At 48.6% G+C, this 27,265-nt stretch overlaps 1 protein-coding gene across 3 annotated transcripts; it reads right to left on the bottom strand.

The window, feature by feature from the left end:
* Window positions 1–13,128: 13,128 nt before the first annotated feature.
* Window positions 13,129–25,153, bottom strand: RNASEH1 (ribonuclease H1). 3 transcript variants are annotated; one of them, XR_016395562.1, is made up of 9 exons: window positions 24,938–25,153; window positions 23,699–23,814; window positions 20,805–20,969; window positions 18,698–18,797; window positions 17,826–17,880; window positions 17,378–17,462; window positions 16,759–16,883; window positions 14,108–15,642; window positions 13,129–13,154 (listed from the first exon to the last, which is right to left on the bottom strand). XR_016395562.1 is itself a non-coding variant. In XM_022561478.2 (8 exons), the coding sequence occupies exons 1-8, from the start codon at window positions 25,066–25,068 to the stop codon at window positions 15,556–15,558; spliced, it is 864 nt and encodes a 287-aa protein (XP_022417186.2). In that variant the 5' UTR covers window positions 25,069–25,153; the 3' UTR covers window positions 13,129–15,555. The 3 variants fall into 3 exon arrangements, 1 of the variants encoding a protein (XP_022417186.2); XR_002642949.2 differs by having other exon boundaries at window positions 13,129–15,642; window positions 17,378–17,458; XM_022561478.2 differs by having other exon boundaries at window positions 13,129–15,642.
* Window positions 25,154–27,265: the final 2,112 nt, after the last annotated feature.

The raw sequence follows: 27,265 nt of genomic DNA, 5'->3' as shown, positions 1-27,265 counted from the left end.
TGGATTTGAGCTTCCAAACACACCACAAATCCCCTCACATCCCTGCGTCCCCCTCCTCCTGCCTGTCGTCTTGCCTGACAACTGGAATCGACCGCCTGCTTCCATCTCTGCCCCACTGCAGTCCGTCCTATGCAGAGCGTATATTTAAAAACACAAACCAGATCATGTCACTGCTTGACTTTAACCCTCCTTGCTAACTCTGCCCTGGCTCCACGGCCCATGTGGCTGGCGCCTGACCACCTCTCCCTCTTGTTCTCTGCCCTCCGCCTGCCTGGGCCTCTTCCTTCCCCGGGCCTCCGCCTGCATCTCCCGCCCCTCCTCGCTGCCAGGGCTTTGACCTGCAGTTGTACCACCTTCCTTCTTTGCTCTTCCTTTCTCCAAGCACTTTTCTCCTGTGTACTTCCATTTTTCAGCATAAATATCCTTTTTTTTTTTTTTTAAATATTTTTGGCCTCATGGTGCAGCTTGTGGGATTTTAGTTCCCCGACCAGGGATCAAACCCGCGCCCCCTGCATTGGAAGCACATGGTCTTAACCACTGGACCGCCAGGGAAGTCCTGTCGGTTGTTTTCTTAAAAGACAGGCTCGGGACTTCCGTGGTGGTGCAGTGGTTAAGAATCTGCCTGCCTATGCAAGGGACACGGGCTGGATCCCTGGTCTAGGAAGATCCGACATGCCGCGGAGCAACTAAGCCCGTGTGCCACGACTACTGAGCCCACATGCCACAACTACTAAAGCCCGTGCACCTAGAGCCCGTGCTCCGCAACAAGAGAAGCCACCGCAGTGAGAAGCCCGCGTACCGCAACGAAGAGTAGCCCCCCCACTGGCCGTAACTAGAGAAAGCCCGCACACAGCAACAAAGACCCAGTGCAGCCCAAAAAAAAAAAAAAAAAATATATATATATATATATATATGTGTATATATATATATATATAAAAGGCTCAGTCCATTTTGGGGAAAATGTCTGCCAAACACCCTGGTTGGAATAACCATAGTTATTTGGTGGCAAGCTCAGCTTGCAGCTCAATCATACAAGAGCTTTTTCCCTCAAAACAACCAGGGAACTTTGGCAAACAGTAGAGATGCTTTCTGTATGCTTCCTGCTTTGCCCCAGAGGTATTACAAAGATGTCTACTCGGGGGGGGGGGGTCAAGATTAATAAAATTAATAATTTTTACTACTTCATCAGGACATTCTTAAGAGAAACGGGGCTTTGTTTTGCTTTGTCTTGTGAAGGACACGATCACTGCTGGTAGTTTTGTGCTGCGGCCCAAGCCACCCTCAGGCAGCAAGAACGTGACCCACCTGGCTTCGCCCCGTTCCTGCAGCACGCAGCCCGGGGGGAAGCGGGTACTGTCCTGGCATCCTCACCAAGCTGCTCTCCTTCGCTCACCTGCCCTTTAAGAACGCAGCTCTCTGGAACAGACCCAAACCACTATGTGTAAAATAGAGAAGCAACAAGGAATTATACCCATTGTCTTGTAATAACGTACAATGGAGTATAATCTGCAAAAACGCTGAGTCACTATGTTGTACACCTGAAACTAACACTGTAAATCAACTATACTTCAATAATTAAAAGAAAAAAAAATGCAGCCCTCAGCTCTGTTGTTTAGGGTGCAGGTGACTGAAATCCAACAAGCTGCTTAAGCAGACAAAACAGAACAGAGGTCCTGGCTCACGTTACTGAGAAAGGTTAGAGCATCCCTTGCCTTGAGCGCAAGTGGATTTGGGGCTTGGAGGAACTTAACAGCTCTGTCTGTCTTTGCCTGTGTCCGTCTGTCTGCTCTCTCTCCACATCCCAACTAGCTTTTCTCTGTGCTTTGGCTTAATTCTCATCCACCGGGATGAGCTTTTTGTACATGTCAGGAAACAGCCACCAGTAGCTCTGAAACTGCTTGTAATTCAGGGAAAAGGAGCTCTTGATGTAGTGTCTGGACATCCAGTCTCATGGAAGTTTCCAGGTGGCCAAGCAAGAGCCACGTGTCCACGCCGTGGGTCTCTGTGGGAGTCCAAGGCCCGGTTGTGGCCACGTGGGCAGCCGTCAGGGAAACCCCGAGCCTGGCAGCCCCATCACGGCCTCAGGATGGACAGGGAGACAGCGTGGCCCCAGGAAAGAAGGAACAGCTGGGCAGACAGCACAACGGATGCTCACGACAAATACAAACTGCCAAATTCTCCTACTTTTGGAGAGTTTCTAATAAGGAGAGAATAAAAGAGGTGAGCAAAACGGCTCTTGGCTTCTCATCCTTCTGTGTCTTCAGCTCAACACCCGTCCCTCCCGGGCCCTCAGGCTAACCCCAGTCCAGGCGATGCCAGAGGAAACCCAATTCCACGGCGGGAGGCTGTGTCTAAACTCCTCTCCCATTAGGGCCAAACTTGAGTGAATGTCTTTAAATGGAAGAAGCTGGAAGGCTTTCTAGAAAATATAGAAAATGTTCAGGGAGATTGGGCGTAATAAATAATGGAGGACATGGCAATAGCTAGAAGCTACAAAAGACCACCTGGGCGAAAAGCACTGTTTCAGGAGCGTTTTAAAAGAGAGAGCTAGAAATAAAAGTTTTTTGTGAAACACAAGGGTCCATCCATCAATAAATGTAGAGTTAACAGTAAGACCTATGGAATGAAACCAGTGGGACGGCCCCAGATCCCACAAGTCAAGAAGACCTGGCAAGTTCACTAACTCAGCACATAAAAGGACAAGAACTTTAATAGAATGGAGCTGGGTGACTGAGAATTGGATGCCTATGAAACTGTTCTTTTTTGTGTGTATATTTGAAAAATTCTGATACTAATTTTTACAAAAAGTTCTGGGATTTTGAACTGAGAAACAAGCCATCTGTGCATGTAAATTTTTTCAGCTGAAAAAGGGAGCACGAGTCTGGATTTCTTAACAAAGAAGGAATGTTCAGGACCAGCTGCCTAGAGGCCCCAGTCAGCAAAATTTTGTTCAAACTAATTAAAAGGAAAACGTTTCTCTTGATCTTAATGCATCTCTGAAATGAGGTCGAAGACATCCACACAACCTTAGCCTCCTTTTCCTGGGGGGGAAATGCAGGCATATTTACAGCATGTCAGTGAATTATCCCAAACCTTCGTGCCTCCAGGATGAAAATAAAACCGAATGTTTATTCCAGTGTGAGGTCACCTCTCCCATCTTCACTTGTCATCTTTGGGATCCTAGTGTCCCCCAAACACTTGTTCCAATAAAGCCTTTCCCCAAATGTGTTCCAAGTCACATATGTTGAGGAAACTGACTCAAAAAAAAGGGTTTTGAGGTCAAACACTGAGGAAACTGCTGATGTTATCTCTCTTCTGAAAACTGGTGATGTTTGTCATGGAGAAATTGTCTAATGGCGACAAAACTTGTCCCCATTCTAGAGTGGCAACCACTAATTCTAAATGTGTTCCACAGAACATTCTTTGGTGAACACTGTCAAACGTTCAGAAATATCAGAAGTAAAACCAATGCAGCACCAGAGTGGTAATTAGTAAAAAATTATTGTGCACACACCAAAAAGAGTTTGAAAACCAGGAGGACTCCAACCAAAACACAAAAGGTGGAGAGGGATAAATTGGGAGATTGGGATTGACATATACACATTACTCTATATAAAATAGATAACTAATAAGGACCTACTGCATAGCACAGGGAACTCTACTCAATACTCTGTAATGACACATATGGGAAAAGAACCTAAAAAAGAGTGGATATGTGTATATGTATAACTGATTCGCTTTGCTGTACACCTGAAACTAACACAACATTATAAATCAACTATGCGCCAATAAATATTTAAAAACAAACAAACACAGAAGGAAGCTGGGGGGTGTACGGTTATAAAGCAGCAGGTGTAGCAAGGAGGCCGTGACTGCTGACTCTTCACAGTGATTGGCTACAATACTAGAAATTTTTTAAAAGATAGGGAATTGGTCAGTGGTTACCTCATAACCAATTTGCGGGAAACCATTTGAGTTTTGCCCGTGATTTGCAGAGGCCTAAGCAAGAAATGACCCAGGTCAAGGTGGTCTTGCAAAATAAGCTAAATGAAGCTTTGTTTGTGTGGCCAAAGTGGTTTTGTCTGCTCAGGGAAATTTCAGGGCTGGTCTCCGTTTGTTTTTGATTTTAACCCCGCCCATGTTGGGGGCAGGAAGCAGAAACACGAGAAGGCCAACTGAGTAAAGTAAGTATTAGGACTAAATCTTCTTAGTAATAAAAACCACAAGACTGTATAAATAATAGATACTGAAATCTGAACTATAAGGATAATTTTTCAGAAAGCAAATCTTACTCTGATGAAAAGTAAAACTTTTACCGAAGTGACAGATTCCCACCGGTCAAGTATGCAGTGACTCAGCACATCTGAGCTCTTAAACAGCTGATCCCCTAAACGCTGGGCTGGGTCCAGCTGTCCCCGAAGGAGTCAGCGGGGCGCTGGTGTCCTCTCAGAGCCGGCCCAGCCCCGCCCCACCCCTTCCCCCATCCTCAGTCCGCCTGCTCCATCCAGTTCCGAATCTCCTACTTCCGGCCGAGAGCCTGCCCCTGGTTTTCTTTTATTTTTTTTTCTTTTATTTTTAATTAATTAATTTATTTTTTAAATTTTTGGCTGCGTTGGGTGTTTGCTGCTGCGTGCGGGCTTTCTCTAGTTGCGGCGAGCGGGGGCTACTCTTCGTTGCGGTGCATGGGCTTCTCTTGTTGCGGAGCACGGGCTCTAGGCACGTGGGCTTCAGTAGTTGCAGCGCTTGGGCTCAGTAGCCGTGGCTCGCGGGCCCTAGAGCGCAGGCTCAGTAGCTGTGGCCCACGGGCTTAGCTGCTTCGCGGCCTGTGGGATCCTCCCGGACCAGGGTTCGAACCCGGGTCCCCTGCACTGGCAGGCGGATTCTGCGCCACCAGGGAAGTCCCTGCCCCCTGGTTTTCTGCTCTGCTCAGACCCTTCAGATAAGGCTCTGTTTTGCAATTCATTCAACAAATATTTACCGGGTACGTGCTCTGTGCCAGGCGCTGTCCTAGGCCCTAAGATGCAACAGTAAGCAAACAGGAAAAAAACCGCCCTGGCTTCACAGAGTGTAAGTTCGAATAAGGGGGACAAGCGAAAAGCAACGGCCTGTGGGTCAGATGGTGGCAGGAACATGACACAGGTGAATAGGAAGAAAAGTGCCAGCCCCGTGCATGTGTGTGTGCGCACACGTGTGTGTGTGACAGTGACAGAGAGGGAGGCAGGGAGTTGGCACTGGGGACAGGGAAGCAGAATTGCACTCATCTGAGGCGTGGCCAGGAAGGCTCCAGGTTAAATGACCTTTGAGCAGGTGTGGGGAGGAGGCAACGGAGCAGGCCCGCAGGCTGGTGGAGCGAAAGTGCGCCGCTGAGGAAAAGCAAGGGCAGGGCCTGAGGGCGGGGTCCCGGCGCCCGGAGGGGCTGCGGTGCGGGAGCGGCGGAGGAGAGGGTGGGGAGGAGGGAGTGGAGGGGGCGTGGAGGAGAGGGAGGGAGAGGGGACGTGGGAGGAGGGGAGGGCGGGGCGGAGGTAGGGGGAAGGGCGGGGAGGAGGGGGAGGCGGGGAGGAGGGAGGGCGCCGCGTGCGAAGGGGTTTGAGCATAGCCTGCGGGGAGCCAGGACCCGAGCTGGGTCCCGGGCTGGTGGGCCTGCTGTGGTTGAGGGGCGCTGGCCCGACTCTGCATCCGTCTTACATGAAGGCCAACAGGATGCGACGGGGAATGGACCAGGCATGGGGGTCACGGCAGTTCCCAGGCTTTCGGCCTGAGCGCCCGCCCGGAGGGAGGGGATGCGCCGCGTTGAGATGGGGAAGGCTTGGGCGCGGCGGGCTGGGTGCAGGCAAAGCCGACTGCCTGGCTGTGCGCACGTCTGACAGGTCTGCCAGGGGTCTGAGGGCAGATGCCGAGGAGAGTCGGCCCGGGCTTGGGGAGGGTCCAGGCTGGAAACCCCGTGCCCATCGGGCAGCTGTGTCTCACAGGCGCCGGAGCCAGCAGGGTGAGCGCAGGCGGGAAGCGGGCCGCGTCCTGAGCCCGGGGCGGCTCCCTGCTGTGGTGGGGGACCGGTGGACGCCGCCTTCTGCTGGGACCCGGCTTCCTCTAGGCTCCGCCCAGGTTTTGTTCACTGCTGGCTCTGGGGTCCCTCCCAGCTCCACCCAAAGTCCCGCCCAGGCCCAGCACAAGTTCCCAACTGAGAGCTGGCAAACTAGAGGCCGGGGCACAAAACCCGGAATTGTAGCTCTGCATATGGGAGCTCTGCTTTTAGTGTTTTGAGAAACCTCCATACTGTTCTCCACAGTGGCTGCATCAATTTACACTCCCACCAGCAGTGCAGGAGGGCTCCCTTTCCTCCACACCCTCGCCAACATTTTTTAAAAATAAATTTATTATTTTTTTATTTTTGGTTGCATTGGGTCTTCGTTGCTGTGCATGGGCAGCGGGGGCTACTCTTCATTGCGGTGCGCGGGCTTCTCATTGCGGTGGCTTCTCTTGTTGCGGAGCACGGGCTCTAGGCGCACGGGCTTCAGTAGTTGTGGCTCACAGGCTCAGTAGTCATGGCTCACGGGCTCAGTAGTTGTGCCTCACAGGCTCTAGAGCACAGGCATAGTAGTCGTGGCGCACGGGCTCAGTTGCTCCGCGGCATGTGGGATCTTCCTGGACCAGGGCTCGAACCCATGCCCCCTGCATTGTCAGGCAGCTTCTTAACCACTGTGCCACCAGGGAAACCCTGCGAACATTTTTTATTTGTGGGGTTTTGTTTGTTTTCGGCCTGGGCTGCGCGGCATGCAGGATCTTAGTTCCCCGACCCGGGATCATACCTGTGTCCCCTGAGGTAGACGCTTGGAGTCCTAACCACTGGACCGCCAGGGAAGTCCCCATTTTTGTTCTTTTTGATGACAGCCATTCTGACAGGTGTGAGGCGATTCTTCCTCAGTGTTTATGTTCAATTTGTATGTGTTTGTATTAAACACGTAACACAAGTTAGTTGAGAAACTTAGCAACAATAACTCAGTCAAAAATCTGCAGTCATCATGACCCCACCACCTGCGGTCGCCATTTCTACTTTGGAATGGAATCCTCCAAACGTTCATGTATGTATCTGCACCCGTCTGCTCGGGCTGCCACAGCAGAACACCACAGCCCCGGGGTTTAAGCAGAGAGGCTTCCCTGCCCTTAGTCGCGGAGGCTGGGGCTCCAAGATCAGGATGCCAGCAGGGCTGGTTTCTGGGAGGCCTCTCGCCTTGCCCTGCAGATGGCCGCCTGCTGGCTGTGTCCTCATGCGGCCCTCCCGCTGCAAGTGCATCTCGAGCCCTGTGCAACGACGAGGGCCACCCAAACAGCCTCGTTATAATGCAACCACCTCACTGAAGGCTCAGTCTCCAAATGCAGCCACATTCTGTGCTGGGACCAGCTCTCCGACATACAATTTTGGGGGCACAGTTCAGCCCATGGCGGCACCCGTGCAGCTCCACATCCTCCAGCCGGGCCCTGATTACTTGACGTTTGTCTGAGAAGTGCTGTTTGCCCCTGACCGAGCCGCTGCGGCCCCCGTCTTGTCTTCTCCCCAGGTGGGGGCGGTTCTTCCCGCGTGTCCTGTCCCCTGGCCCCAGCCCACTTTCCAGACTCAGACCACATGGCCTCTGCACCCGGGACCTCTCAGAACCGGGACACCCTCCAGGAGATGCACGGCGGCTGGGTCTGTTTTCTACTTGAAGCTCCTAGGACCACACTCAGGGCAGGGTGGGCTGCGGGAGGACCGCAGCACCCAAACCTGAGACACTGCCTGTGGACTGAGTCACCTATTCCAAAACATCTAAGACCCCCCAACCATAATAGTGCAGTTATTTCACGGCCCCTAAGGAGTGAAGAGACAGCTAAAGAGAGACACATCCCTGACCATAAGACACCCCAAATTCAGAGAAGTTGAAACCTCAAATAACGAGCATCTTCAAGCTGCTGAACTGCGGTGCTGGGATCGCCCTCCCTGGGGGCTCTCAGTCTCCATGACCCTCAACCAGGCGACACTGGCAGGGCCCACGTGGCACTGGGATGTGACAGGACACGTCTAAACCCCAGAGGGAACACAGGTGCGACGAAGGCCCTTGTTACAGACGCAAAATTGTAAAATCTCCCCCCAACAGGAAACTCACATTCCAACTGGAAAGACAGACAAGCAGGAAATGATTTATATAGAACAGTAAGAAAACTAACAGGAGAGCCCACAGCTTCTGGAACTCTCTCCATTCACTGCATCCATAATGTCTCAGTAAATGTTTTCATGCCCCCCCCCCAGGCCAAAACAAATACCTGACAGTTCCTGGATGAACAGTTAGGTCTAAACAACTAATATTTATGCCCAGCAACTTAGTCATTAGAAAAGAGAATCCACATATATCAAAAGAAATTTGTTTCACTCCTTAGCAAACACACCTGTGGACGACCGGGACGTGGGCCCGGCGGACCCTTCCCAGGGTGGACGCGTGGCCTTCGGTCGGTCCTGGCAAGTACTGGCTTCTTATGCCAGCAGCCACCCCAACACCCACTTCGCAAGGGGGCGAGTCACTGGAAGGCGCGGTCTGACGCTGAACGCGAGCTTCCCCAGGCTGGAGTCTGGCTGTGTTTCCCTCCGAACCACAGACTGGGAAGCACAGCCATTCAGCCAGGGCCACCATGGTGCACACCTCCAGGCCGGGTGGCTGAGGTAAAGGAGTCCTCTCGGATGAGAAACAGTGAGAAAGGAGAAAGCAGGAACCGCGGCAGCATCTGAAAAGGCAGGGAGCAGAGGCGGGGGGCTGGCCGTGTGCAGAACCTGGGCACCAAGGGGGCGGGAAAGGCAGAGGTGGAGGCGGGGCAGGGGACACAGGCTGGGAGCCATGGCGTCCGTGGGACTATCCTTTGTAAAATCGACTACAGGAAATAAACTCGACAGTGTGCTTTTGGATGGGATACGCCAAAGATAAGCGTGAGACAGCACCACACACTTGACAAGGTTGAAAGCACACGTAACTGAACACGTTTGCTCCGATGCCCTCCTTCCCCGCTGCTTCTCACCTGAACGGGAAACAGTCAGGAAGTGCCAGGAGAGGCAATCAGACACGAGACTGTAGGAAGTGACATAACGTACAGGAAAGAAGAAACGAGATGATTGTTAGATGACGGGGCTGTACACCTGGACAACTCGAGGAAGTTAATGGGAGCAGTTTTAAACATAGTAAGAGCCTAGTAAGCTGGAATTACTAATGTTTCAAAAGACAGTGGCTTTTCTATACGTAAATGATAATCAGTCTTAATAACTGCATTGAAAAGGAGATTAACCTGGAAAACTTACTAGCAATTTTGAAGATGCTGTGGGAATACTGTTTCTTTTCCGTTTTTCTTCATTCATCTAACACATTGTTTGCATTTCTTGCAGCTCCCCCTCCACAGGTATAATGGACAAATAAAATTGTATACATGTGAAGTGTACAAGCCTGCTTTTAGAGCAGCTGCAGGTTGGCAGTAAAGAGGAAGGTACAGAGAATTCTCATGTTCCCCCCCCCCCAAACAGACCGGCCCACTATCCATACCCCCTCCCAGAGCAGGACGTTTGTTACAGTCGATGCACCTGCACTGACCCAGCACCATCGCCTGCAGCCCACAGTTCTCCTAGGCTTCACTTTGGTGCTGTACCATCTGTGGGTTTGGACAAAAGGATAATGACATGTACCATCATTATGGTTTCATACAGAGTATTTCCACGGCCCTAAAAACCCTCTGGGCTCTGCCTATTCCACGATCCCCCAACCCCACCCCCATAACGACTGATCTTTTTACTGTCTCCATAGTTTTGCCTTTTCCAGAATGTCATAGTTGGAATCACAGTCTTTAGCCTTTTCAGACTGGCTTCTTTCACTTAGACACATGCATTTAAGGCTCGTCCATGGCTTTTCATGGCTCAATAGGTCATTTCTTTTTAGCTCTACATAATATCCCATTGCCTGGATGGACCACAGTTTGTTTATTCATTCACGTACGAAAGGACATCTTGGTTGCTTCCAAGTTTTGGCAATTATGAATAAAGCTACTATAAACATCCATGTGCAGGTTTTGTACGGACAGAAGTTTCCAACTCCTTTGGGTAAATACCAAGGAGCACAATTGCTGGATCATATGCTAAGAGTATGTTTAGTTTTGTAAGAATCTTCCTCCCAAATTGGCTGCACCATTTTGCATCCCCATTAACAATGGATGAGAGTTCCTGTTGCTCCACAACCTCACTAGCGTTTGGTGCTATTGGTGTCTGGATTCCAGCCACTCTAACAGCTGTGTGGTGGTCTCTCACTGTTGTTTTAATTTCCCTGATGACATATGATGTGGAGCATCTTTTCATGTCCTCAGTTGCCATTTATGTATCTCCTTTAGTGAGGTGTCTGTGAAGTCTTTGGCTCATTTTTCAATTGGGTTGTATGTTTTCTTACTGTGGAATTTTAAAGAGTTCTTTCTCTATTTTGGTTAACAGTCCTTTATCGGATGTGTATTTTGCAAATATTTTCTTCCAGTCTGTGGCTTATCTTCTCATCCTCTTGACCTTGTCTTCTGCAGAGAACTTTTACATCTTAGTGAAGCCTGTTTATCAATTATCTCTTTCATGGATCGTGCCTTGATTTTTTTAAAAAATAAATTTATTGATTGATTGATTTTTGGCTGCGTTGGGGCTTCGTCCTGTGTGCGGGCTTTCTCTAGTTGTGACGAGCAGGGACTACTTTTTTTGGGGGGGGGGCTACTTTTCGTTGCCGTGTGCCAGCTCCTCATTGCAGTGGCTTCTCTCATTGCAGAGCACAGACTCTATGCACACGGGCTTCAGTAGTTGTGGCATGCAGGGTCAGTAGTTGTGGCTCACGGGCTCTAGAGCACAGGCTCAGTAGTTGTGGCACACAAGCTTAGTTGCTCTGCAGCATGTGGGATCTTCCCGGACCAGGGCTTGAACCCATGTCCCCTGCATTGGCAGGCAGATTCTTTTTTTTTTTTTTTTTTTTGCGGTATGCGGGCCTCTCACTGCTGTGGCCTCTCCCGTTGCGGGGCACAGGCTCCGGACGCGCAGGTTCAGCAGCCATGGCCCACGGGCCCAGCCGCTCTGCGGCATGTGGGATCCTCCCAGACCGGGGCATGAACCCATGTCCCCTGCAACGGCAGGCAGACCCCCAACCACTGCGCCACCAAGGAAGCCCTGGCAGGCGGATTCTTAACCACTGCACCACCAGCGGAGTCCCGTGCCTTGATTTTTTATCTAAAAAGTCATCACCATACCTAAGGTCATCTAGGTTTCCTCCTATGTTATCTTCTAGGAGTTTCATAGTTCTGCATAGTTTACATTTAGGGAGTGTGAAAATTTTTGAGTTAATTTTTGTGGGAAGCGTAGGTCCACTTTTCTGCGTGTGGGCGTCCAATGGTTCCAACACTATTTGTTGAAGACACTATCTTTGCTCCCATTGTATTTCCTTTGCTCCTTTGTCAAAGCTCACTTGACTATATTTATGGGGTTCTATTTTGGGGCCAATGTGATGATTTGATAAATGTATACACTGTAAAATGATTACCACAATCAAGTTAATCAACACACCCATCACCTCAGTTACCTTTTTAAATGTGTGTGTATGAGAGATTTACTGTCTTAGCAAATCCAAGTATACCATACGGTATTGTTAACTAGAGTCACCATGCTATGCATCTGCTTCTTCTGAAGTACCCTGTAGGAGGCCTAATAAAGTGTGATATCACCTTCTTTAGATGGGAAATCATATATGCAAACGGCTGATAAATTTATAAAAAGATGTCCAGCCTCACCCTGCATCTTGGTCAAACCTTAGGATGGGATGCATCATAGCTGGCGGTCTCTCTGTCTTTGTAGAAGAAATGTCCTCTTGCCCTCACCCTTTGTCTTGTGTGTGTCTGTGTGGGTTCGGGGGTGAATGCCAAGGGGGGTTAGCAGGAAGAGGGAAAGCATCGTGCTCCCAAACTCAAGCTAATTCGTGACTTTGTTCACAGAGAAGTCCTGGGGGAGGCCCAGCAGATTCACTGCTACTGACAACGAGCCCTGAACACAGGCCCTTTGGAGGGCGAAGCTACATGGCCTTATGAAAAGACCCGTCACATTGTGTCACGATAACGTGGTGGCCAAGGGGCTGTAACTGAATGATCCAAGATTTCCAGAGCCTTTTAAAAAACACCATAAAGGGTGCAGCTTCTCTGGGGTATGATGGGGAGAAGAACCAGACAACCTTTCTATCCTTTCTTGTTTTGAATCCAACTTCTTTTTACATTTCATCCTCTTGCTACCCAATAATCTCAATACAGGACTTGCCCATCAGACTTTAATAAACACACAAGAACAAAACATAAGACAAGCACTCATAACAGAAAGAGACAAACACCCCCATCTCGAAATAGGGCCATACTGGGGGTCAGGTCTTCAACACAGGAATCTGGGGACACTAACATTCAGTTGGCCCCCGGGTTCTAAAGTGTTAGGTTGAAGCATGTCGCATACCTGAATGGGGCACCCTGTTCATCATATAGACCCCCGGTACAGAGGACACCGTGGTGTTGGAGAAGGTCCATGTTTGGCTATAGAGGGCGTGGGCTGAGAGGACAGAGGGTGGGATTCAAAAGCCTCAGCTGAGCAAGGACCCTCCTGGACCCAGGGATTCTGCCAGGGGGAATCCATAGCTCAGCACACCCCTTCCCTTTAACTGCCCTCTTTGAAAACAGACCTCTAGAGATATGCGCACCCCTATGTTCATAGCAGCATTATTTACAGCAGCCAAGACATGGAAGCAACCTAAGACAGATAAAAGATTCAAGATAAACTGGCAAATACTGAAGATGGGTAAATCAGATTTCAACAGATAACAGGGGTCCCCCCCAAAAGAAAACCAAAGCAAAAAATAAAACAGAGCACTAGGCCACAATTCAAGGAAACTTCCTTGAAACAGTAGATTTGAAAATACACACAGAAAAAGCACACCACATACCTGCAAACACTGACCCAGGGCCACCAACACATGATACATTCCAATAAAACTGCTGACTTGAGAAAGAGGAAAAAGCCCTTTGGACATCTAAGCACAAAGAGTACATGACGTGGAAAGAAAATAAGATTCATCAGGCTCTTCATGCATCACTTTATGCTGGAAGAAAACAGAATATTTAAGACACTCAAGGAAAGAAAACGTAGGCAAGGACTTCATATTCTGCAAAACTTCAAGTATAAAGGACACAAGCTGAATTCAACATACAGAAGCCCAGGGAGTATGGTTCCCAAGCTGACACTGACCTAAACACTGGTTATGAGCATTAAGTACATGGAAATAAGACTAAATGAGCGCAGCAGGGAGAGATTTTACTATGTAACAGTTGACGGTGTGGCTCCAGTGCTGTTTTCATTGTAATTAATGGTATATTAGGGTTAGTAACGTAGTACATGTTAAAGTAGAACAAGCAAGTGTGTAATTAGGAATATTCTGCTCCGTAGTCCCACAGCCTGAGAACCGGGATCTCAGTGTAGGAGACACAGCTGTAACATGGAAGAGGCTGAATGTCCTGGAATCCTGAGTTTGTTTTACGACTGTCAACATGAGCTCAGAAAACACTTTCTCTTTAAATGTGGGTGCGCACACGTGTGTATTTTTTAGGCCTAGAAACAACAACCAACCCTGTAGCAATGAGCACCAAGGATCTGAAATACCTCTTTTTCCCATTAAAAGAAACTACAGATCCTTAGAGAAAAAGCCAATTCCAGGTCTAGAGCAGGAAAGGTACAAGATGGGTCTAGAACACCCTGACATATCAGACTGCAAGAAAGCTCTCTATGACCGTGTGCAGTCTGTGCGTGAATGTGTCTGTGTGTGGTCAGTGTGTGTCTGTGCACGCATGTGTACATATATGAATATCAAAAGAAATCAAGAGCCAACCTGAAGAGGCTCGCTCCTACAGGCCAAAGCCGCTGCAATTTGGGTTCAATAAAGAGGAAAATTGCGATGGACTGAAACCCATCTAACAGGCTTAAGTACATGAGTTCATGACATATACGTATGTTTACATGTTATAAAAATATATAAATAAAACCCCCTAATTGGGCTACCTTTTTAGGATGACCGGGAGCCAATCTTAGCATTTATCCCGCCTTTTGTACGTGAATTCCACACTGAGTGCCAGCATCAGGTGAGGGGAAGTATCTTCTAAAACTGTTCCAGCCAATAAACGTAAGCAAAATGACAGCATATCAGTATTCTAGGCCCTGAGCACTGGCAGCTGCCAACAACAAAAGGATGAAAACCGCTCTGCCTTCTGATGAAAGCACGTAACACATGTGCCCAAGGGGTGGAGCCTGACTGTGATCAAGCCTCTGATCCAGCCGCCAATTTGCAGGAAATACCAAGGACAGAGTAAAATACTGGACAGCACCTCAAGATCGTGAGAGCAACAAAACTGACAGTGGGAAACGACGGGACAAATGGCTCAGGCTCTTCAACAGATAAACTGTAAGGAGAACAGAGATTGAGGCGGAACCCGTAAATTAAAGAAACTTAAGAAATATCAAGTTTAAAAAAAAAAGAAATACCAAGTTAAAAAAAAAGTAGACTAGACTAAAAACTGCCACAAAGAAAAGCAAGGAAGTCGGGATTAGTTCTGGAGGGAGGGAGGGGGCTGTGACTGGAGGAGCACGTGAAGAGCCTTCTGGGCATCTGGCAAAGTTCTACTTCTTGATCTGGGTGCTAGTTACAAAGGTACTCACCTTAGAATAACAATAATAATTCAATAAGCTATACATTTGTATCGTTTTCTGCATGTTTTTATGACAAAAAGGTAATAAAAGGTAAAAATAATCACGTCAAACTTTTTTTTTTTAACTTGCATAGTGCTTTTAACAAAAATAGCCACCCCCACCCCGCCAATTTTAAAAAATTTATTTACAACCTTGGTCTTTAGAAGTTATGACTGTTGCTACCTAACGGTCGGGCAGCCAGGGCTGCCCGTGTGCAGGCGGCCCTATCACAGTGCCCCGCCAGGTAAGACCAGCCCACCTTCCCTCTGCCAAGGCGTGGGCCCTGGCAGGACTGCGCCCAGCAAGGGAGCCATGCCTTCCTCCAATCCGCCTGTAGGCACAAGCCCACCTAAAAATCATGACTCAGTGTTGCCAACTGTTGGGTAAATGAACTCTTAGAATACTTCTAGGCTTCTTGCCTGCATTTTTAAACCGATGTTTTACTCATCCTTATTAAATCAAAGCCCTAACACTTTTGTCTAGACTGCAATAAAACTAATGAGAACAGTATCAAGCCCAATAAAGCATACTTCTAACAAAACCTCAAATAATTCTCAAATCTCAAAGGATGTTCAGTTTATGACACATCTAACCACCTTTAAGGCACATGCCACGGACCACTACCCTGCTTTTCCGATTTAGTCTGAAAGCTGTGTCTGCCCATCGACTGCAGTGGTCCAGCCTATAGTTTTATTTTTCACACCAGTAAGTAAAGGTGACAAACAGCCACTGGCTCAGGTTGCTCCAAGGATTAAAGGACCTGGTCAGTCTTCAGGTTGCTTCGCGCCTTGTCTTGCTAATCTGTCAGCTTCTTCGTTGCCTATAAATCCCGAATGGCCAGGAACATGCATCTGTTAAATAAAACGTTTCCTTTTATTTTTACTAATTTTTTACACAAGCAACACATGACTACATCCTCACTATAAAACACGTCAACCGTTCAGAGAAGACGAGTGTGAAGGCTCCCTTCACAGCTCCTCAGCACAATGCACTTGTGCACTGGGTACACTGACAGAAATCCCGTTTTGTTTCTTCACAAATTGGATTTTACTGTTGTATTGCCTTTTTCCGACTTAACAGTGGGACCTGGCAAGCTTTCTGGACAGAGTAGATGTGTGGATGGATCTGTATACGACATACACACACACCTGATTCTCCCTCAGTGCTGTTACAAAGGGATGCGCTCACGTGATTTCACCACTGTTTGCACTTATGTTGCTGAAAGGCAAGTTTTGGTTTTTTGTTTGTTTGTTTGTTTGCTTTGTTTTGCTACACAGCATGGCCTGTGGGATCTTAGTTCCCCGACCAGGGATCGAACTCATGCCCTTGGCAGTGAAAGGGCGGAGTCCTAACCTCTGAACAACCAGGGAATTCCCTGAAAGGCATGTTTAAATGTCAGGTTGCCAAACGGTCATCAGGGGTCCTGGGCTGGGAGAGGATGGTAGGGTTAAGAAAATGGTTGTCGTTTAACTTGCTCTGTATTGTTTGAAAAGGTAATTTTAATAAAAGTGACCTAGTGTAAGAAAAATATGTCCATTTTGGGAAAAACAATCATGTTACTAAGGTGTAATCACACAACTACATTTTTAAGAGGATGCGTCATAAATGAGCCTGAACTGACATTACAGCTGCTTCCAAAGAAACCAGGAGGCTGACGATCACAAGTCACTCTAACAGTGCGAGGTATGGCGGCTGGGTGAGGATGACGCGGAGAGCCCGGAGCCCCTCAGTCTCAGCGCCGGGACCCAGCGCTCCGCACAGAGGACCCGCCTGTTAGAGCAGCATTACTCAGATGATGGTCAAAAGACTCCACTGTGCTCTAACACACGCTACGACAGCAACTCCATGGACCCTGCTATTTTCACTGAAGTCATCAAATCACTCACAGAAACCATTAAACTGTCTGGCTAGTTTATTTCATTTGGTCATAACGGCCACAAGCAGTGACCATCTAAGATAACACTCACCCACTGAATGTCCATGCCCTGGACAAGCCTGTCCAGCGCCATGAAGTCCTCTTTGTTGATCACCTCCTTCCCTGTGCTGGTCCTCCATCCACTCTTCTTCCAGCCGTGCACCCAATTAGTGATGCCTACAAGGAACACTCACAGATCAGTATTCTCGAACGTTCTGGTATTCTTTCCTCCCTAGACTCCCCTCTGACCATTGCTCCACGTGTACCTGAGGGGCTTTCTGGACTTTTCCTTTCCTTACTGGGGCCGTGCTCTGGCTCGCCCCGTCCCTTTACTCTCATGCGTGTCTGTCCTGAGGCCGTCGGGCTGAGGCACCGCCCCTCCAGCCTCATCAGCGCCCCCCAGGCGCCCACCCCATAGGCCCTACACAGGGTGCCCCCAGAGGGAGCACACATCTTCTATCTCACGGCCACGCCCTCGGCGCCTGGCAAAGCATGCCTCCGCGGCACACACCGGAGCAGCACGGGCTTCCCTGGCACCAGACACACCCAACGCCAGCCCCTTCACCGTCTGAGTCCTGCCTGATGCCGCACCTCTTCCAGGGGAAGGAAAGACCTATTTCCCTTCATATGTACTCGAAAAACCCTAGAAGAAGTCAAACGTAAACGCTTACCGTTGATAGTAAACATGCTGTCTGTGTAGAGAACCAGCTTATTGATCTTCTGAGCCTTTGCCTGTTCGATGGCTTTGCAGGCTGCCTTGAAGATACAAATCAGTGGTCATGCTGCAGAAATTGTTCAACTTTCTACACTGATGTTCAAAATTACCAAAAAGTTTAAAATCTAAATTCCTTTTCCTGTGCTAACCGTAATGATAATATTGTCTGTGAAATAACGCTACACCTACAATTCTCCTGTTTAGACACCTATTTGAAACAAGTTTTATAATTTTTCTAGAAAACTCCTGCTCTTCAGAACTGTTACTAGCCCCAAACTAAGTTTCTTCTGGACTCCGAGTATCTTATACACACAGAGGGTAGAAAGTACACTGATACCGTTCTAGTCAATGGTAAAGAATGATAAATTTACATTTTTAGTGGAAAAATACCTCTGATAACTTACATGAATCTCTGCTCTTTGGTTTGTTTGTCGCCCAGGAAGTCTAATTCCGACATTTCTGGTTTCAAAACAGTACAAAAGAAAATAAAATTATAAGCTAATTCTCAAAGTGATTCCTTAAGTCTCTTAATTGATAACAGGCTTGTATACTTTTTTATTTGAAATAGGAAATCATACAAAAATCAAACCAACAATACTAACAGTTTATTGAAAAGTGCCATGGTGTGGTCTTGCAGAACTCTGGACCAGAAGGCAAAAGCCAGGTTTGATTTCTGGACCTGAAATACACTAGCATGTGGTCTTGGGCAGGCACTAAACCCGTGGACACTCATGCCACCCGAGCTTGCCACCCCCTGGAGGGCTCTAGGCTAAGTGAGACATCGAAGTGAAGGCAGAAGGACTTACAGGCCAGGAGGTCAAGAAGCTGACCTTGCTGACCGTGCTCACGCCCAGGGCTGCTCAGGCGCCTGGACACTGGGGAGTGGCTACTTCACAGGGGTCCAACCCCTCTTTCACACTGAATTCTGGGGCTGTCAGTTACTACTCAAGTTCTTGCATATTTGGGGGCAGGTGTATTTGAATGATCTCACGTCATATCACCTTGACTTTGTGCCTTTTGAAAAACACGGGTCACCTCTAAGCTCACTCATCTTCAAGACTCGTAGGGGCACCGCAGGGTTCCCAGTATGGTGACCTGCCCCTCGTGCATCCTTGCCAAAGCCACCTCCCAGGGACGTGGGACGCTTCCACTACCCCTGCCAACGCTACCAAATAATAAACAGTAAGCGGATCCTGCCTCAGTCTTTCCCAAGTTTTAGAATATGCTTCGGTTAACTGTGAAGCTTAATAAAAACCAGCTTTTCTGGTTTACTTACAAAGGATGGCCTGGCCCCCAGTAAACACCGATTCCTGCTCGAGCCCTCCTCCGCCCATTACTGGAGCAGCAGCCGTCCGTGTAGACGACGACAGAGTGCCCTGTAAGCGGGAAACGTAGTGAGCGCCACCGTATCACCGTTACTGAAAGCTGAAATTCACCTAAAAACTTACTACGACTGAATTAGCATTTTAAACTGAGAGAGTACTTATGCTTTGGAAGCTTTCCATGCAGGAAAACATTACCAATGCCTTATATGGGGGCACTTGAAGCTTTTTGCTTGGAATCCACTCCTATTTCGGTTCTGCTTGCCGGGGGGAATTAAAGGTGAAGGCAATCGCCCTGTAAACCCAGACCCCGCTGCTGTTTACATTCCCGGTTACAGAGGCCAGCGAACAAAGCCACTGCCCCTCTCTTCACGTGCGTGTGGGGGGCAGTGCGGGGAGGCCACGTTCACCCCCAGGAGCTGCCCTTGCAGACAACAGTGCCTTGATAATGACCTGCCTGCCGGAAGGTCAAGTCCTCCGACAAATGTTGGCCTAATTTTTTTTCTTGGTCCTTTTGCAACTAGTGAACTGTGGTCCCGCCTTTGCTTCTTCCCATCAAGACAGAGAGTCTGATCAACACACCAACGCGGTAAAGAGCAAAGGCAGAGAAGGAGTGACACGAGGCCATCCTCAGGCTGCTGGCGAGCAGCAGAGCGGTCGGCAGGGCGGACGAGAACTCAGGTTGCCGGGTGTCAGCGGGCAGGGCTGTGGAGCAAACAGAGGCCGTGCTCCAGGAGGTACGTGTTAAAAGGAGGGCAGACTGAACAGGCAGACGCAAAGCAGGGAGGCGGTGAGATGTCAGCGGAGCACATCCCCAACCGGAGTGGGGCTGGGGGTCCGAGAACGCGGGTGCTGGGCAGGGCTCCTCCGTTCAACTCAACGTGATGCCCAACACGACCCCTTCCTGGTCCCTGACTCCGTGTGACTGCCAGTGCCCGTCAGGCACTGTGTCCGGTGCCCTGGTGCTTCAGGCAACTGTTAGTACATTGGAAACGGCTCATGTCCCAGTCACCCCACCAACATCTGTTTCAATTACTATCAGTAAATAATCAGGTCAAGAACATTTGGTTTTGCTTTTCACATAACTGCAAAAATTGATTTATACAGTTTTCATACAGTTTGACCAAACATTTTCTACTGGTTTCCCTTGAAAAACTTAGAACCTACAAATACACGGACTTATATAAAAAATGCTATTTATTCTCATCTTCTATTCATACATGTAGATGACAAAAAGGAGACTCACGTACCATTAAGTTACTTAATATAAACACTGGATTCCTGGAGCTAAAGGCAGAGGAGAAATTCACAATTATCTTGTTTCTCAGGATAAGGTAGGATCACTTCTGTTTTGCAAAGATTACATGTAAAAGGTTAAGATGCTGGTGCCAACCAATTATATAAAGGAGCTCTGTCCAGGGCCTTTCTTATTTGAAGAGCTGAAGTTTTTGCATTTTCTTAGTGACCAGAAATACTGTGTGTACAGGGAACACTGGTGTTTACAGAGATCAAAGAGTTTTTCATGCATAGCCTATATAACAATTTTCCTATGAATGCCCAAAATTCTAATAATTCTACACCATTAGATCAATTATAAAATAGTGACCTTAGGACTCCCCTAGTGGACCAGCGGTAAAGAATCCGCCGTCTAATACAGGGGACGCGGGTTCGATCCCTGGTCGCGGAGCTGGGATCCCACATGCCTTGGGGCAACTGAGCCCACACCACAACTACTGAGCTCGCGCGCTTCAACTAGAGAGCCCGCGTGCCACAAACTACAGAGCCCACGCGCTCTGGAGCCTGCACACCACAACTAGAGAAGGGAAAACCTGCGTGCCACAACTAGAGAGAAGCCCACGTGCCACAACAAAAGATCCCACATGCCACAACAAAGACCCAACACAACCAAATAAATAAATATGTAAAAAGAAAGGGGGGGGGGAAAAGAATGTTATACATCAGTTCAAATTTCCCTTATTAAGAAAGTGGGAAAAGTTTTTACACATGAATATACTTATACGATTACTGTATTAAAAATTTAAAAATCCAAAAAAGACATACCCATATAAGAAAACGTGTCTTTGCTCACTGAAGGCAGCGGTTCTGCGCTCTGTTTCATGTGCTTTGCACACGGCTCTGTGGTTTCACCTTCACCTTCATCCAAGGGCTCATGAAGTCGCTTGTTTGCCTTCACTTGTGATTCCTGTACATGTTTATTTTTCTGCCCTGAAAGGTAGAGTCTACTCAAAAGCCAGAAACAATGGACACAACATGAAACGACTGAGAATCCAGAACTTCACTAAGTCAGGCTTAAATACCTGCTGTATGTGGCTCTATAGAGGGAAAGACTTAAGACAGGCCACACCACCTCAGACACTGACATCCTGGGAAATTAAATTTTCCATAATAAGCTCAGTGAGGGCAATACGAAGACTAGAGCAAAGCTGCTGTTAAAAAAGAAATCTGGTTTCGATGGAGACAGAACAGATACCAAGGGTGCTGAACCCTTTAGCACTCACAGACAGTTTGAAAATCTGAGGGGCTCTTTCCCCAGAGAAAACAAGGGTCCAAATTTCTTATCTAAGGCGAGAACAGATAATGGGGCTTATTAAAAAAGGGAAACAGAAACCAAAAGGTAACGGGATTGGGTCCCTGCAGGGACAGCACTGCTGGAGAGCTTCCCTCCAGTGGCGCAGGCTGGGTGTACCTGAGGGTAATCCCCAAGGGATTCTCACACCCACTCAGGTTGTGTCTCACTCACTCTTTCATACAATTATGGCAGCTGACGCAGAAGATGGATTAGACCAGGATTCAAAAAACTAGTTTCAATTTGAACTTTACCTTTTATCAGTTGTGAACTCGGTCAACTGACTTAACCCCCCTCAGCTGCTATAAAATGGGGCCCAGCACTAGGTGATCTGAAACAGCTTTTCCTACACTACCCTTTTATAGAGTGGAGCTAGAAACACACAAGGAGCAACTCATTGTATGTCCAAAATAACCACCTCAACACTGCAGAGTGCACTTTTTGCTCTAAACCCCTAAACCAGGGGTTAAGAGATGGTGCTCCAGCATTTACCGAGCACCGACTAGACAGGCATAAGCTGGAACTTCCACTGAGCCTGGCATAGCTTCTCAGCCCACACCTCCGAAGAATGCTAAGGTTAGCCAGGCAGAGCTCGAGGGGAGCGCCACCATGTCCAGAGCAATGCTGACATGTCCGCTCTGCTGTACTGGTGTTACCTCACACTGACCTTGAAAATACTCCTGCAGGTGCTCTGCAGAAGTACCCCCAGAGGTACAGGCTGAAGTGCAATTTTGCAGAATTTTAATATTGATATAAATAATCGGTTTTATTTACTATAACTGAGAAAGTTAAATTGAAATGAAAGTTGTTGAAAAACAGATATGACTCTGAAGGAAAAGGATACTATGGTTGTCAGATAATTTTTCCTTCACAAAATTGTGGTTTTTCTTTAAGTAAATTAACCTAAAATCAACTTACATAAACCACAATAACTAGCAAATAGCTCAGTAATCCCCAAATAAGGATACATGTAATATTAAGAGAAAAACTGGGAAAGAGGCTAACAGGTTTGCTCTGGTATGGCTCTCAAACATTCACGATGTTAATCCCATTTATATACATTATGTAAGTCACTAACTGGAGGTCTCTGTAAAGTTTTAAGAAAAGCAGATTCACAGATATAAAAAACTATCTTGCCTTAAGACTTGGAGAACTTAATAAACAGAAACATACTGATACTGGAAGAACTGAGATATGAATAAATTACTAATTGGTTAAAACGAAAAACCCGTGAAAAGAAGTATCAAGAACCCAACCAAGACAAGAGTCATACTTGCACACTAGCTTTCTATCCCAAGCCGATTTCTCACCTGGGTAGAAAACGGAACTGTCACATCACACCCCCTTTAAAAGCTGCTAGGAAACGGAGGGTGAAGCAGCCGCACAGGGAGTGAGTGTCTCGTCTGCCTCGGAAACTTGCCTTTCAAGGAAGATTCCTAGTGTGATCTGCCTCTCCCCGAATCCTGCTTTGTCCAGAAGTGTCATGACACCCCAGAGGAGCACCTGTTCAATGCTCGAGCATCTCAGTGGGCTCGAGAGACTGTTCAAAAGAAGCTGGTTTAAAATATCCTCCTCTCGGGCTTCCCTGGTGGCGCAGTGGTTGAGAGTCCGCCTGCCAATGCAGGGGACACGGGTTCGTGCCCCGGTCCGGGAAGATCCCACATGCCGCGGAGCGGCTGGGCCCGTGAGCCATGGTCGCTGAGCCTGCGCGTCCGGAGCCTGTGCTCCGCAGCGGGAGAGGCCGCAACAGTGAGAGGCCCACATACCACATAAAAAAAAAAAAAATCCTCCTCTCAGTCTTTATCCACTGTAGTAAAAAACGTCTGTGAGTAAAGTTAATGAAAAACACTTCTTCAAGGTAGGCTACATTTTAAACCTTTGTGCTCTAAGGCAGCCACCATCAGTCTTGCCTACCTGATGTCCCTTATACTGGGCCCTAAACTTCAATTAAGTCTACTTCCAGTAACATGTGAAACTGGAGGAAATTCCGATTGTGTGACTCTATCCTAGGTAAAAATGAAACAGCATACAGGTGCATGCTGTGAAAAGAACTACACTCATCAGTTTACAACTAGAGCCCATTCAATCCAATAACAAGAATAAGTATTTTTAAAAGATGGAACTAAGTACAGCAAGGGCACTGAATGGAACAGGAGATCTGCGTCCTGGCTTGTCTCCAATACTTTACCAACAGGAGTCACTACACTAAACGGCTTTCAGCCTGTTTCCTAATCTGTAAAGTGGAAAAATGGAGACAATCATACTCTTTTCTATCTGCTTAGAGAGCAGCTATATAGATCAAGTGACACTTGGGATATGAAAGGCTTTGAATAGGTTAAAACGTTACAATGATGTGAGTCGTGACTACCTTCTGAACCATCAGGGTTTGCGGAGCTTCTGACAAAGGCCCAGGCTTCCTCTTCTGTGGCAAACTTCTTAAACCTGGCTGCAGGAAACCGGTCCACCTGGGCTCTGCATTCATCCCTGAAACAAAGTGCAGTGTTAAGCTCCTCCCTCCCTGTCACCCTATTTTTTCAAGGATCCTTGTCTTAGGCTGGGAACAGTGTGACAAGGGCTGGGGCTGTCAGCTCCTTGGGGGCAAAGGGTCACACCTTACAGTTTGTAGTCTTATCTTGCACGTCCAACCCTTCGCCCTGTGTCATGCTATAGGTGCCAGCCAGACAATACACCTGCACCATAAGGCTTTCCTCAAAGCATACTAGAATTTGGGGGTCTTCAATCATTTCATTACAACAGAAGGGCCAGCTTCTGAGATGCTTCTTCCTCAGCAGCCTAGCTGCACAGGGAAACACTATGCACTCACGTACACACACAAAGACTGATAATAAACCTTGATATCATACAGTGGGAAGAGTCCTGGTTATGGAGTCGTAGCACCTGGGTTCAAGTCCTACATCTGTCACTTACTGGCCCCAAGAATTTCTTGACCACGGTAACCAAAAATGAGAATAATCCCACCTGCCTCAAAGGGCTGTTATAGGGATACAAACATTAGTTTACAAGAATTTCTCTTTTTAGGACTTCCCTGGTGGTGCAGTGGTTAAGAATCCGCCTGCCAATGCAGGGGACACAGGTTCAAGCCCTGGTCCGAGAAGATCCCACATGCTGCGGAGCAACTAAGCATGTGCACCACAACTACTGAGCCTGCGAGCCACAACTACTGAGCCCGTGCACCTACAGCCCATGCTCCGCAAAGAGAAGCCACCGCAATGAGAAGCCCGCGCGCAGCAACGAAGGCCCAAAGCAGCCAAAATAAATAAATTAATTTAAAAAAATTCCCTTTTTAAAAACACCCGTAAGATTAGATTAGGCATTGAGTTCCACCACGTGTAACCCTGTGGAAGCTCTTTCATCGTAACAGATGGGAAAAAGGATTAGGTAGAGGCCTCTGGCCACCCCAGACTGTAAGTGGCGTTTCTGACACTCCCAGCAAAAACGAAGCGGAGTCGAGGCCCCCCATGTCGCGGCCCCCGCGCGCCGACTCCAGGCCGAGGGCCGTGCGCTCCGGGGGTGGCAGCCGCCTCCCCGCCGCGGAGCCGCCCACCGCCGCCCTAAACCCGCTCCCGGGGAGGCGCGGCTCCCTCACCAGGTCAGGAAGACCCCGGCCTTGCGGCCCCTCCTCACGGCATAAAACATGGCGAGCCCGCGGGTGCTGCGGCCACCGCAACGCAAGGCAGCCAAAGCCACTCTGTGCGCCAAGCCCAGAAGCCTGGTCATCGCTCACTGCCGTTCACCGGCACCCACGCCTCATCCCGGCCACAAACCCTCATCACACATGCCGGACTTCCGCCGGCGGCGCAGGGAGATGACGCAACTAGGGGGCGGGACCTGGGGCGGGGCCCAGACTCGCGCTTTTCTGACTCGTCAATTTCCTGGAAGTCAGTGAGACTGTGGGGTCTGGGCCGAGGTCACGGGGGCGGGGCCTAAGGAGGGGCAGAGGCGGGGATAGGGGCGCCTGGGCGGGGCCCAGGGTGGGGCGGGGTCTGGGCGGTGGGGGCGGGGTCTGGGCGGTGGGGGCGGGACCGATCGGGCTGGGTGGGAAAGCGGTCCTGCTCTCGCCCAGTCCCCGACGCCTGCAGCAGCTCGGGCGGCTCCCCGCGCTCGGTGGGCGCTGCAGGCTCTGTGCGGTGGGCATCTGGCTCCCGGCCACGGGACCCTGGCCTCCCGTGGTTCTGGGGCGCTCCCGCGGTGCGGGGTGCACTCAGGACTGGCCAAGCACTCGGATGGGCTGGCTTACTGGCTCACTGTTGTCGTGGCCGGAAAGACATTGGGGTTCATAAAGGGAAAAGAGGGTGGGTGCCGCTGAGGGAGAGGGTGAAGGGGGTGTGAGCGCTGCATACCGCCGCCGCCTTGGTGATCCGCTCAAGGGGGTGGCCCTTTTCCCCACCCCACCCAGGCCGGTGTGTAACCAGTAGGATGTCCAATACTTAACGCACTACGACCCAAGGGGAAAATTTAGTTAGAAAGGCAATGTCTTAGAATTCTGTCCAGTATTTCACATTTTGCTCTGTAAGCAAACCGACTTCCAAGTCCTCTCCATTGACAAGTCTTGCTTTTCAAATTTTTACTTAATTTTCTTGAAGTCTTCAGTTCCACAAACGTTATCAAAAACGCACTGTGTGCTACCCAAGCCCCGGGGGATGCAGAATTGACTAAGGCAGTCTGAGCACCAAGGAATCCCGTGAGAACAAACGGAGGACATCAGCAAAGTGTGTGCCAGGCAGGGGAGAGTGAACACCCTTGCCTGGAGGGCCAGGGAACACAATAGTGCCTGAGTAAGGCTTTGAAGGATAAAAGGAGAGCTCATTCAGGTGAGTTAGGCAGAGAGAAGGAAGTAGGATATTCCAGGAAGAAGGAACAGCAAAGGTGTGGTCAGTGTATTCTTGCCTGTGAACTCAAGGAACATCCATTTTAAAGATTTCAACTTTCCTTATTTAAATTTAAATTGGCTCTAGTCCATTCCTCAACCCTATCTTTATTGCACTTCAAGGTAACTTCTTTCAAAAAAGGTGTCCTTAAAAATCAATTAATGACAGATCATCTCATCTCTTCTGTAGATATATGATGAAAGCTAGGGATGCCCCAGTGACTGCTCTCAGGATGACCGCAGCCCCTCTTTTCACGGTCATTCATTCCCCCTCTGCCCAGGGCCTCTGGAGCTCCTGTAGCCTCTGGATGAGCACAGGCTAAGCCTTGGAAATTTTCTTTCTGGACCTACTTTTCTTTGGAAGCATCTCTAGCTCATGTTCTCCTGGTGACACAGGTTAAGTTACGGACACAGATGGCACCTGGAAGCACTGATTTCTGATTAGGAAGCTGAAGTGGAAGTAAGTCAGGGTAGTGGGCCAAAAGCAAACGTCTTCACTTCAAAGCTCTGAAAGAACTGGGATCCTCAGCCAGATATGAAACAATGACAGTTGTGTAGGGTATAGACACAGCTGTCAACTGCAGTATTCTCTGGGGGAGGAGAGAGGCTGGGTCCACGGAAAAGTGCTGCCTGACCCTATCCCCCTAACCTTGGGATCAGACCTACTTAGGACTTGCTTTTTCATGTAAATTAGCTGGCTGTGGTCCTTTATTGAATTAATTTTATTTTATTTTTGTGGCCCCACTGCACAGCATGCAGGATCTTAGTTCCCCGACCAGGAATTGAACCCGTGCCCCCTGCAGGAGCAGCACAGAGTCTTAACCACTGGACCACCAGGGAAGTCCCTGTGGTCCCTTATCACAGAATACTCATGGTCCCTATAAAGTTGTAGTTTGGAATTATCTGAGTATGCTCAGACAATCATCCATGCGGCTTTCTACAATTACAAAACGCCTTCTTCTGGCATTTCATTGACTGATTACTCATCTGAAAATGTTTTCTATCTTTATCTCTGGCTCGCAGTGTGTGATCTTACTTATCCTGGGC

Source organism: Delphinapterus leucas, chromosome 13 (assembly GCF_059928025.1).
Source record: "Delphinapterus leucas isolate spDelLeu-1000000601 "Yukka" chromosome 13, BTC_Dleu_Yukka2, whole genome shotgun sequence".
NCBI classification, from domain to species: domain Eukaryota; kingdom Metazoa; phylum Chordata; class Mammalia; order Artiodactyla; family Monodontidae; genus Delphinapterus; species Delphinapterus leucas.
The sequence above is the reverse complement of the archived record's forward strand: the minus strand, read 5'-3'. Positions and strand labels throughout refer to the sequence as shown.

Bases quoted from the DNA above. Each gene is read 5' to 3' on its own strand.
- RNASEH1 (XM_022561478.2), bottom strand. From the start codon at position 25,068: ATGACCAGGCTTCTGGGCTTGGCGCACAGAGTGGCTTTGGCTGCCTTG. The intron at 23,815-24,937 runs GTGAGGGAGCCG...ACTTTGTTTCAG, and splicing joins GCCGGGGTCTTCCTGACCTG to GGATGAATGCAGAGCCCAGG. The intron at 16,884-17,377 runs GTAAGCGTTTAC...TGTTCCTTGTAG, and splicing joins CAGCATGTTTACTATCAACG to GCATCACTAATTGGGTGCAC.